The sequence below is a fragment of the Procambarus clarkii genome, chromosome 45, assembly GCF_040958095.1.
Source record: "Procambarus clarkii isolate CNS0578487 chromosome 45, FALCON_Pclarkii_2.0, whole genome shotgun sequence".
Lineage (NCBI taxonomy): Eukaryota > Metazoa > Arthropoda > Malacostraca > Decapoda > Cambaridae > Procambarus > Procambarus clarkii.
Window position 1 is genome coordinate 4,275,713 of NC_091194.1, and position 12,500 is coordinate 4,288,212.

At 49.4% G+C, this 12,500-nt stretch overlaps 1 protein-coding gene across 2 annotated transcripts in view; it reads left to right on the plus strand.

Moving 5' to 3' along the window:
• Positions 1-12,500, plus strand: part of LOC123769865 (TSC22 domain family protein 2) — a 233,098-nt gene that overhangs the window by 200,390 nt on the left and 20,208 nt on the right. For both annotated transcript variants that reach the window (XM_045761259.2, XM_045761261.2), the window contains one exon: positions 10,198-10,249. In XM_045761259.2, coding sequence (XP_045617215.1) covers positions 10,198-10,249 — 52 coding nt within the window. The remainder of the gene's footprint in view (positions 1-10,197; positions 10,250-12,500) is intronic.

Genomic DNA, 12,500 nt, shown 5'->3' on the forward strand with positions numbered 1-12,500 from the left:
GGTGAACCCCACCCACCCCCTACTGCAACATCAGGGTGAACCCCACCCACCCCCTACTGCAACAGCAGGGTGAACCCCACCCACCCCCTACTGCAACATCAGGGTGAACCCACCCACCCACCCTACTGCAGCATCAGGGTGAACCTCACCCACCCACCCCCTACACTGCCCTTCTCGTCAAAACATATACAGCATGATAGACTAGACGCAGATACTCCGGGTGAATAGTGACGACACAGTGTAATCATTCATCTTGCTTGTCATTCATCTGCCTCTGTTCACTTGCACTCTGCCATGACGTAGTCTGCAGTCACGGACTTGCGCGCGCACTCCACGTCTTGCCACCTCTCGTCAGCTGATGGCTCATAACGGCATTTACATTGGTGGTGTTCAGCTTACCAGGGTTCCATTATATCAGGAGCGGCTCTGGTTGCTTACCGGTGGCTTGAGGCGGGTTTGGGTTGGGGAATTTTGGCTTTTAAAGAAGAGACATCACGGTAACAAAATAGGCCATGGATTGAGCATAATGTCTACTGGGGAAACTTACTATGCGCGACGCAGGAGGTCGTGACGCAATCAGCTGATAAGGCCCGGTACAGAGCATAACCGTTATTCTGGAAATCGAAGCGCGTGTTCATGCGCCTTCCGGGGCCCCTCGACAGAAAGGGTGGTAAATAGCTAGGACCGTTGTACAGGCAAGCAGTTCGTGTTGTGGATCAGCTGACGGAGGACGTGCATCGTGACGCTGCCGTAATACCTGTTTTTCACTGCGATTATCGTGACGCGAGAGCTACAAACCGTCAGACAAAATGTTGTGTTCCGACATGTACGACTATCAGACCTATGCCAACGCTCTGGTGAAGAGCATCGTAGTGGACAGGTAAGACAGAAAACATGGTGAATTGCAGTGTTGTGCACCGGATCGATCCCCCGAGGTCAGTCAGCTGCGGTTTGGACCCACAGTTTTACCCCCCATGATCGTCATTGTGTGATGGGGGGGGGGGCGTGTAGGTGGTGCAGTGCATGATCCAGCAGCACCCTAGCAGGTGTGTGGGTGCTGCCCCAGCAGGTGTGTGTGGGGGTGCTGCCCCAGCTGGGGGGGGGGGGTGCTGGGCCCATCCACCGACCTACTTTCCAGTTGCGTCTTGCACGTAGGCATTGTATTCACCCCCCCCCCCCCACACACACCCCACACACACCCCTACTACTGTTGCTACTATTGCACCATTCATGGTTTAGTCTCCTTCCTAACCTTACAAATATGATACCGCGTCAACCACTTACGAAACCTGTACATCTTTCCTCAATCATGGCGGCTTTGTTTACATGTTAATAGTTTGTTTATAACACTAGTAACCTTAGTTTGAGTTATTTTGTTAAACAATTTAGTTACATTTATTAAACAGTTTGAGCTAAAGCCGCTATGATCCAGGCATGATGTAAATGTTTCGTAAAAGGACTCGTAAATGATTTATGACTATGCCCACGTTAAGTTACTGAGGCTGCAAGTGTGTTAGCAACTGTGAGTGACTGTAGTCTGAGGTGGTACAGCGCCTGTGGCATACCTGGGATGCCAGGGAGGTTTGGGATGAATATCGCTGTTGTACTCGCCTAGTTATGTTTGCGGGGGTTGAACTCTGGCTCTTTGGTCCCGCCTCTCAACTGTCAATCAACTGGTGTACAGATTCCTGAGCCTACTGGGCTCTATCATATCTACACTTGAAACTGTGTATGGAGTCAGCCTCCACCACATCACTGCCTAATGCATTCCATCCGTTAACTACGTGTGTGTGTGTGGGAGAGAGGGAGTAAAGGTCTGGTAAGAGCGTACAGTAAGGTGGTGGTGGGTCCTTGACACTCGCTGCCGGCACAACGCCACTCAACCAGTCGGCCACACCACTCGTCCCCGCCCAGCTACCACCGCCGCCACAAAGCCGGCCTGCCACACCACCCACACCATCTACCCGGCCCGCCACACCATCTACCCGGCCCGCCACACCATCTACTCGGCCCGCCACACCACATAATACCCGATATTTGAAGGTTGAGAAGCGAAGCGTAAGATGACGTAGGCACCAGTTTACACACGTTGGATTAATGCAGATGTACCTAATGTATTAAAAAAAATACAAGTTACACCGTCACGTGTGGCATAGTGCTCTCCCCCCATTCACGGCCGACGAGATGTGGCATAGATGTACACCACAGAAGAAATGTTCTGTACTCGTGAAATACGCGATTTACTCCCTAAATGCATTCATTGTATAACCCATCACTGTACTGGCCATAGTTCCCATCCCCAGGGCTCTGTACTGGCCATAGTTCCCATCCCAGGGCTCTGTACTGGCCATAGTTCCCATCCCAGGGCTCTGTACTGGCCATAGTTCCCATCCCAGGGCTCTGTACTGGCCATAGTTCCCATCCCAGGGCTCTGTACTGGCCATAGTTCCCACCCCAGGGCTCTGTACTGGCCATAGTTCCCACCTCAGGGCTCTGTACTGGCCATAGTTCCCATCCCAGGGCTCTGTACTGGCCATAGTTCCCATCCCAGGGCTCTGTACTGCCCATAGTTCCCATCCCAGGGCTCTGTACTGGCCATAGTTCCCATCCCAGGGCTCTGTACTGGCCATAGTTCCCACCCCAGGGCTCTGTACTGGCCATAGTTCCCACCCCAGGGCTCTGTACTGGCCATAGTTCCCATCCCAGGGCTCTGTACTGGCCATAGTTCCCATCCCAGGGCTCTGTACTGGCCATAGTTCCCATCCCGGGGCTCTGTACTGCCCATAGTTCCCACCCCGGGGCTCTGTACTGGCCATAGTTCCCATCCCAGGGCTCTGTACTGGCCATAGTTCCCATCCCAGGGCTCTGTACTGGCCATAGTTCCCACCCCAGGGCTCTGTACTGGCCATAGTTCCCACCCCAGGGCTCTGTACTGGCCATAGTTCCCACCCCAGGGCTCTGTACTGGCCATAGTTCCCACCCCAGGGCTCTGTACTGGCCATAGTTCCCACCCCAGGGCTCTGTACTGGCCATAGTTCCCACCCCAGGGCTCTGTACTGGCCATAGTTCCCACCCCAGGGCTCTGTACTGGCCATAGTTCCCACCCCAGGGCTCTGTACTGGCCATAGTTCCCATCCCAGGGCTCTGTGCTGGCCATAGTTCCCACCCCAGGGCTCTGTACTGGCCATAGTTCCCATCCCAGGGCTCTGTACTGGCCATAGTTCCTAACCCAGGGCTCTGTACTGGCCATAGTTCCCACCCCAGGGCTCTGTACTGGCCATAGTTCCCACCCCAGGGCTCTGTACTGGCCATAGTTCCCATCCCAGGGCTCTGTACTGGCCATAGTTCCCACCCCAGGGCTCTGTACTGGCCATAGTTCCTAACCCAGGGCTCTGTACTGGCCATAGTTCCCACCCCAGGGCTCTGTACTGCAGTGTCATCTCATTTTCAAATATTTGAAAAAAATGTAGTCAAAAAACCTTTGGAACTATCTACTTGATTTATTTTTAAGACTATAGGAGCAGACTAGCAGAGCTTGTACTGCTTAGACAACACAAGAATGGTTAACTACAGCAGGTGTGCTGTTCCGTACGAGGCGGCTACTGTTTATATCCACCCTAACTCATTCATGTGTGTCTAACCTACGCTTGAAACACTCCAGTGGTAACATGTCTGTTGTTTAGTAATCTGTCGGGACATGTCGAGGTAGTTAGTGGATGGTCCGGGTGTCTGGGGTAGTTAGTGGGTGGTCCAGGTGTCTGGGGTAGTTAGTGGTTGGTCCAGGTGTCTGGGGAGTAGTTAGTGGGTGGTCCAGGTGTCTGGGGTAGTTAGTGGGTGGTCCAGGTGTCTGGGGTAGTTAGTGGTTGGTCCAGGTGTCTGGGGTAGTTAGTGGGTGGTCCAGGTGTCTGGGGTAGTTAGTGGGTGGTCCAGGTGTCTGGGGTAGTTAGTGGGTGGTCCAGGTGTCTGTTGGTAGTTAGTGGTTGGTCCAGGTGTCTGGTGGTAGTTAGTGGGTGGTCCAGGTGTCTGGGGTAGTTAGTGGGTGGTCCAGGTGTCTGGGGTAGTTAGTGGGTGGTCCAGGTGTCTGGGGAGTAGTTAGTGGGTGGTCCAGGTGTCTGGGGTAGTTAGTGGTTGGTCCAGGTGTCTGGGGTAGTTAGTGGGTGGTCCAGGTGTCTGGGGTAGTTAGTGGGTGGTCCAGGTGTCTGGGGTAGTTAGTGGGTGGTCCAGGTGTCTGGTGGTAGTTAGTGGGTGGTCCAGGTGTTTGGTGGTAGTTAGTGGGTGGTCCAGGTGTCTGGGGTAGTTAGTGGGTGGTCCAGGTGTCTGGTGGTAGTTAGTGGGGGGGTGGTCCAGGTGTCTGGTGGTAGTTAGTGGGGGGGTGGTCCAGGTGTCTGGTGGTAGTTAGTGGGTGGTCCAGGTGTCTGGTGGTAGTTAGTGGGTGGTCCAGGTGTTTGGTGGTAGTTAGTGGGTGGTCCAGGTGTTTGGTGGTAGTTAGTGGGTGGTCCAGGTGTCTGGGGTAGTTAGTGGGTGGTCCAGGTGTCTGGTGGTAGTTAGTGGGTGGTCCAGGTGTCTGGTGGTAGTTAGTGGGTGGTCCAGGTGTCTGGGGTAGTTAGTGGGTGGTCCAGGTGTCTGGGGTAGTTAGTGGTTGGTCCAGGTGTCTGGTGGTAGTTAGTGGGTGGTCCAGGTGTCTGGGGTAGTTAGTGGGTGGTCCAGGTGTCTGGTGGTAGTTAGGGGGGGGGGTCCAGGTGTCTGGTGGTAGTTAGTGGGGGGGGAGTCCAGGTGTCTGGTGGTAGTTAGTGGGTGGTCTGGGTGTCTGGGGAGTAGTTAGTGGGTGGTCCGGGTGTCTGGGGTAGTTAGTGGGTGGTCCAGGTGTCTGGGGAGTAGTTAGTGGGTGGTCCAGGTGTCTGGGGTAGTTAGTGGGTGGTCCAGGTGTCTGGGGTAGTTAGTGGGTGGTCCAGGTGTCTGGTGGTAGTTAGTGGGTGGTCCGGGTGTCTGGGGTAGTTAGTGGGTGGTCCAGGTGTCTGGGGTAGTTAGTGGGTGGTCCGGGTGTCTGGGGTAGTTAGTGGGTGCTCCGGGTGTCTGGGGAGTAGTTAGTGGGTGGTCCAGGTGTCTGGGGTAGTTAGTGGGTGGTCCAGGTGTCTGGGGAGTAGTTAGTGGGTGTGGAAGACAAATGTCACCATCGGGTGATAGCACACAAAATGAGGTCAATGGGAATAACTGGTAAAGTAGGACGCTGGATACTCAATTTCCTGTCGAACAGAACACAAAGAGTAACAGTCAATCAAATAAAATAGTCCAAGCGCAGTTAAAAGCTCCGTACCTCAAGGTACAGTCCTTGCACCGCTACTGTTCCTTATTATCATGTCAGATATAAACAAAAATACGTCACAGCTTCGTGTCATCCTTTGCAGATGACACAAAAATCAGCATGAAAATTACCTCTGCTGAAGACATTGAAAAATTACAAGCAGATATCAACAAAGTTTTCGATTGGGCAGCAGAAAATAACGTGATGTTTAACAGTGATAAATTTCAGTTACGGCAAAAAAGAGGGTCTGAAACATAATACAGGGTACAAAACACAATCGAATCTTCCCATAGTAGGAAAACAGCATGTCAAGGATTTGGGAATAATGATGTCCGACGGTCTAACGTTTAGGGAGCATAACCAAGCAAATATTGCGACAGCCAGGAAAATGATAGGATGGATTACGAGAACTTTCAAATCCAGGGATCCCATCACAATGGTTTTACTCTTCAAGTCACTTGTGCTGTCCCGTCTCGAGTACTGCTCAGTACTCACTTCCCCCTTCAGAGCAGGAGAGATTGCTGAAATAGAGGGAATACAGAGAACATATACGGCACGCATAGACGAGATAAAACGCCTAAATTATTGGGATCGTCTCAAAGCTCTCCAAATGTACTCTCTGGAAAGGAGACGAGAGAGATACCAAATAATATACACATGGAAAATACTGGAGGGCCAAGTCCCAAATCTACACAGTAAAATAACAACGTACTGGAGTGAACGATATGGAAGAAAATGCAGAATAAAACCAGTGAAGAGCAGAGGTGCCATAGGCACAATCAGAGAACTCTGTATAAACATCAGAGGTCCGCGGTTGTTCAACGTCCTCCCAGCAAGCATAAGAAATATTGCCGGAACAACCGTGGATATCTTAAAGAGAAAACAAGATTGTTTTCTAAGAAAAGTTCCGGATCAGCCGGGCTGTGGTGGGTATGTGGGCCTGCGGGCCGCTCCAAGCAACAGCCTGGTGGACCAAACTCTCACAAGTCAAGCCTGGCCTCACGCCGGGCTTGGGGAGTAGAACAACTCCCAGAACCCCATCAACCAGGTTTCAACCAGTGGGTGGTCCGGGTGTCTGGGGTAGTTAGTGGGCCACTAACGCTCATTTTGGGTTAGAATTTGGTGAAGGAAGAAGCGTGAATTCCCTAGTGTTTACTTCATGCTTTCATAAGAGGAAGTGCCGTAGACTTTGTTGGCTAGTTATCCCGTTCTCTGTGAGAGTGGGAGGGGGTCTCCTTACCCACCCGTGGGGGTGCCCGTGACTGGCCTTCGCTGGGAGTGCCAGATTCATGTGGCACTTGGTGGCGTTGGACGACAGGGAGGTGTCACCAGTGTATCTTAGTGCGCGTGCCTTGGTGTACATAAAGGGCACTTAGTGTGTAGTTCATGCCCTGGTGGGATGCCAGTAATTCCTCCCTCCCCTCCCTTCATGCCTCCTTCCCTTCCCTCCCTCCCTCCCTTCCCTTCCTCCCTCCCTTCCCTTCCTCCCTCCCTTCCCTTCCTCCCTTCCCTTCCTCCCTTGCGTGGTCCTAAACTTGTAGGTGTTAGTGTGTGAACATTAAATGTAAACAGGTCAGTTTCCTGTTTAGTCAGTGGTCGTATGAATGACACATTCAAGCGTGTGAAACTGGTATGCTCACATGCCGTCACACCTGGGCCTTTCTCACGCTTGGATAAGAGGATGTATATTTTGGGGCATAAGCAAGGTATTAAAAATACTAATGGAACACAGTTGTAAACAATGGGTACACAGTGAATACAATGGAATGATTTGAGTAGATAATGGTTTGGAACACTTTAGAGCACAATAGATGTGGGGTAGCTAGGTTGTTTCAAACGCAGGTTAGATTTGTAGGTGAATGAGATTGGGTGGGTGTTAATAGAAGCTACTTATGGAACAGTTTCTGCAGTTCCGTTGTGCACGTGAGCACCAGTTTAGTGGTGCTTGAATGGCGGGGCCAAAAACACAAACACACACACACACACACACACACACACACACACACACACACACACACACACACACACACACACACACACACACACACACACACACACACACACAGTTCAACCCCCGAGAGCATATTTAGCAAAGTACCCACAAGGTTGACGTTAGCGCCTATATGGGAGGCTGCACGATACAAGACTCAGAGCTTGGGTACACAACAATCTATTCTGAGAGATTATATATTATATAAGACGAGCTAGTGCACTATCCCCGTCTCGCAGGACTAGTCACAGTAGAGTAGTGACTGCTGGTTAGGTATGTGAGCAGGTGAGGGACAGGTTGAGAGGTTCCTACCTAGGTACAGTAGGGAAGGTGGCGTGCACAACTGTTCTCCTTCAAAGAGGCGAAGGTGACATTACCTACTTGTTTTCTACTAGCGAGAGGAGCTTGTAAGACCCTTGGGCATCATATTACCTCGCGTAGACTTGTGTGAGTGTGTGTGTGTATGTGTGTGTAATTGTACCAGTGTGGCGTAGTGCGTGCCGTCGCCGCTGCACACATGGAGCAACACACCACAAAGGACACGCGAGTGCGTACTTGCTGTTTGAGTGTATGTATTGAAGTGTGTGATTAGCTCCATTATCTTATCTGTTTATAAGAGCGCATGTTGTGGTGGTCGGCAGAGACCGTCAACACTGCTCCCTGGGGCGGAGTTCTTTACGGGATCAACCAATCTGTTATAAATGCGACGTATTAGTCAACTAAAGTAAAACACCGCAATATTGACGTTTTCTATGCATCGGCCTCGATAGGTTAGGTGGGTTGCTTGGGTCCTTACCTTACTAGTAAGGCAAAACAGGCGTGTTTTTTACGGAATGTAATATATATATATATATATATATATATATATATATATATATATATATATATATATATATATATATATATATATATATAAAATCATTAACACAATATACAAGCCAGTAGTGTGAGGACCGGTGATCTGTCTGCTCATCTGCTGACTCCAAGGAAAACTTTTCTTCTTTATCCATGACGTCAGGTTCCAGGATTGGCCTGTACACCCATGACGTCAGGTTCCAGGATTGGCCTGTACACCCATGACGTCAGGTTCCAGGATTGGCCTGTACACCCATGACGTCAGGTTCCAGGATTGGCCTGTACACCCATGACGTCAGGTTCCAGGATTGGCCTGTACACCCATGACGTCAGGTTCCAGGATTGGCCTGTACACCCATGACGTCAGGTTCCAGGATTGGCCTGTACACCCATGACGTCAGGTTCCAGGATTGGCCTGTACACCCATGACGTCAGGTTCCAGGATTGGCCTGTACACCCATGACGTCAGGTTCCAGGGCGGTTACACCTCAAGGCGACCGCCTGGGAGTGGAACAGTGACGTCATAACTCGACGAGTGCGCGCGCCTCTTCATCGGTGACGTCAGGGCTGTGTGTTGGTCTGTCCGCGCACAATGACGTCAGCTTCCTGACAGTGGTGGAAAAAGGTGTGAGGAGGGAGAAGAGGGTTGAGTGACATCATATGTTATCAGGAAGAGAGAGGATGTCACACAGCTGCTCCTGCCCCCCGGCGGACGGCACCTCACGTCACCGCTGTAAAGTAAACCATGCACTCAATCCTAACCCCGCTCCGTACCCTCCCAAATCCTTATCTCTAGCCCCTTACAAGTGCTATATAGTCGTAATGGCTTTGCGCTTCCCCCTGATAGTTCGTTCCCCTCCCTATCCTCACCCAAGGATAGGTTGGGTCGCACCTGAGTGGGGCCTAGGGTGTGTGGGAGGACTAGTGTGTAGTGGCCTTGTAATATTTAGCGGGTCTGGGGCCACAGAAAACGGGTTGTTGTTGTTGAGGTGGGCGGCTTGGCAAGTGCGTGTTCCCTCCTCGTCTGTAAAAAAGGAAGACCAACAATAACTTTTGCTCTCCTAGTTAGTGGCCTGAAGTGGTGATGTATGGAGTTGGGCGAGTTTACGAGCGGTGGTTGGCACTAATGGCTCGCGGGTCGGCATAGCAACAGGCACTCCTCCCCTACCCCCCCCTCTACATCCCCCCCAAGCCTAGTGCTTCCGGCGCCTGCAGCTGGTGGAGGGGACCTGCTTAAACCCCCCCCCTTCCCCCCCTCTGTATTGTTGTGTGGGATGTGGCTTCTCCCCCCCCCCCCCGCCAGCTGTGTGTGGACGGGTGTGTGGTCGTGGACGGGTTTAAACTGTAGGTGTGGACGTGTGTTGCACATGTATTAGGGGGGGATCGAAGTTACAAGATCAGGGTGTTAGCCACCAATCCTTTCATTAAAATTGTTTATGCATTTTTAGCTAAGAATGTCCACTAAATGTCCCACAGTTAACTATCTATATGTAGCCTATATTGTATTATACTGTTAGTAACCTACTTTCTACGTCTAATATGTATTACTTAATACTTTTAGAAGCTCTTACTTTACCTCAAGTATTTAAGAATTTACTGTGCTGTTTATGATGCCAAAGATTCAAATAAATTGAGTTGTGGGATTTTATCAGCCGAGTAACGAGACTCTGAGGCATGTAACAACTTACGCAAGTAGTTACAGTTGTGATGGACGGAAGAGATGAACGGGTGTGTGAATCAAACCAACATACGGGCTCACCATAGCCCGTGCTACTTGGAACTTTGTTCCAGGTAGCGAATCTTCAACAAAACAAATCAAAAAGTCTTTGATAACATTATGCGTTATTCCCAATAAAACTACAGCTGTAGTCTGCTGTATTTCTCTCACGTGTATTGTTTGTGGTCAGTCAATCGTTACTTGTAGGATTGTTGATTGTTTTATTTTTACCCCAGATTGTAATTGTCCAAAAATAATTGTAAAATTTAGTGTAACTGACTTGCAGTGAGGCTATTACTGTTAGACATTAAAATGTTTGTTTGTTTGTTTCAGCGCCTCGACCGCCAGCACCGTGGCCATCGACAACAAGATAGAGCAGGCTATGGTGAGTAACCCCCCCCCCTCTCTTGCTACATAATTACTGGCCCAAACATGTGGCTTTAGTAGGTGGTGTTCCTTCAAAAAGTCAGTTTGAAGGTTAAATTTTTATTGGGCTCATCGTGAAGGGAAAGTATTTAGGTCGCACGTGGGGGTGCTTCATCTCCTGGGCCCAGGCTGCTCGGCGCGTCCTGGCTCGGGTAATGTGTAAGCAAATGGCGCCGTGGAGAGAGGGGACCTGCTGCCTGGGTAACAGCTTCTCCCCGGAATCAACCTACCCTGGGTTTGTGCCCTGGTGAGGCCACTCCAGACCGACAACCAGAGCGCAACTCCATAGTCTCCTGAGACTGATGGATGCCTACTACTTCTCTTCATCAAACCCTTCAACGTTTGTCCTGACGACAATAATAATACTGGAAGCAGTCTTGACTTTACTCAGGCCTAAAGTTGTGCATACGGATTATTATTATTATTAACATCTTTATTGACAAAATTAATTACAATTTTGCCTAATCTGAGGATTTTGATAGTCTTATTAAATTGAGGTTAATGCTAGTATTCACTGTCACGCAGGACAGAGGGTCATACATAAGACAATAGGCCTAAACTGTAGGCTGAAGCACATATATATCACGGTTACAATCAATGTTTTAATGTGTGGATATGTGAAAACAACTTTCTATTGTGCACTGCCACACAAGTGCAGGGATGGGTTCATAAGTGATGCAGCTTAGAATATAAGTAGAAATTGTTCTTCATTCTTTAAAATGGACAAGCAAATTTTGGGTAAATTGTTAGGATGTCGTCCAGAACACCTGAGTCAATAAAATAGTTACACAGTTGGTGGTACAATAGGCCAGGAGGTCTAAAGTCCTTTACGGTTTCACATTCATCAATATAGTGTTCTAGTGAATGCATTAAAGGTTTATCACAGAGTTTACAATCTGAATATTCTGGTAGTGGCTCAGCCTCACTAACCTGCCAGATGTGTCTATAGCCAAGGCGAATTCGCGCGATTACTACATCACATTGCCTGGTCCGGTTACTGTGCTGACCATACAAATACCTATTATTACAGAACTTGTCATAACTTTTAATACTGCAGCTTTCAGGTCTCTGTGCATTTCTTAGTTCTTCTAAATCTGAATTAATTTCTTTAATTTGTATGTTTCTAATAACTGCATTAGATAGTCCAAAATCATAATCAATGTTTTCTTTCCTGCAAGCCTCATTGGCCAATTGAGACTTGACCCAGTGGGCAGTGTCATAGGGAAGCCCCATCACACTTAAAGGTCGTGCTCGGGGTGAGGATAGCTTTTATCTCTTAGTTCAACAGTTAGTTGAGAGGTTATGAGCAATTTTCTACAACTGTTAACTGGTATTTTTTTATGTATGGTCTAGTTATTAAATGAATTCGGCCATTGGTTGTTATTCCATAACTGTTATAGCGTCATAATGACGTATTGTGAATAACAAGTGGAGTTGGAGTTAGTGGGGTTATTGACTTCGTGTTCATAGAAAACGGGTGGTTGGCATCTGCAGGGTAATCCTCCCCCCCTCCTCCCACCTGTAACGAATGTGGTGTAACAAACACGCCATCTATCTCCTCCACGTAACACCCTGAACGTCAAGGAACACACACACACACACACTTCTTGCAAGAAGTGCCAGACCAACAAGGCTGTGTAGTGGGATATGTGGGCCTGCGGGCCGCTTCAAGCAACAGCCTGTTGGACCAAGTTATCACCAGGCGAGCCTGGCCCCCAGGCCGGGCTCAGGGAATAGAAGACCTCTCGAAACCCTCTCCAGGTATACACCAGAGGTTTCAAAGGGTAGTTGACTAACCAGACTGATTATTAAGTCAGGCTGCGAGCAGCTGCGTCGAATAGCCAGGTTGACTAGTGCACCACCAACCAGGAGGCCTGGTCAGAGACCGGGCCGTGGGGCCGTTGGTCCTAGGAATCATGGTAACGCTTGAATGAATTAACTCTCCAACAACGACAATTGTCGGGTGTAGTCAGTATAGTCCAGAGGAGGCCACACAACAAGTGGAGAGGGACCTTAATGGTGTCTGGTGTTTAACACTCACTATGCACAGCAACAGTGTCAAAATGTTATATGTTTAGAGTTGGTGCGTAACGTTTATCAATAGTGCGCGAGACATGGATTTGGTTAGACTACCGTTACTGGAGATTATTAAATGATCTCAAAAGATTCCCCCATTTTGCACCCGCAAGATAACGTAAGATTTTAAGGAA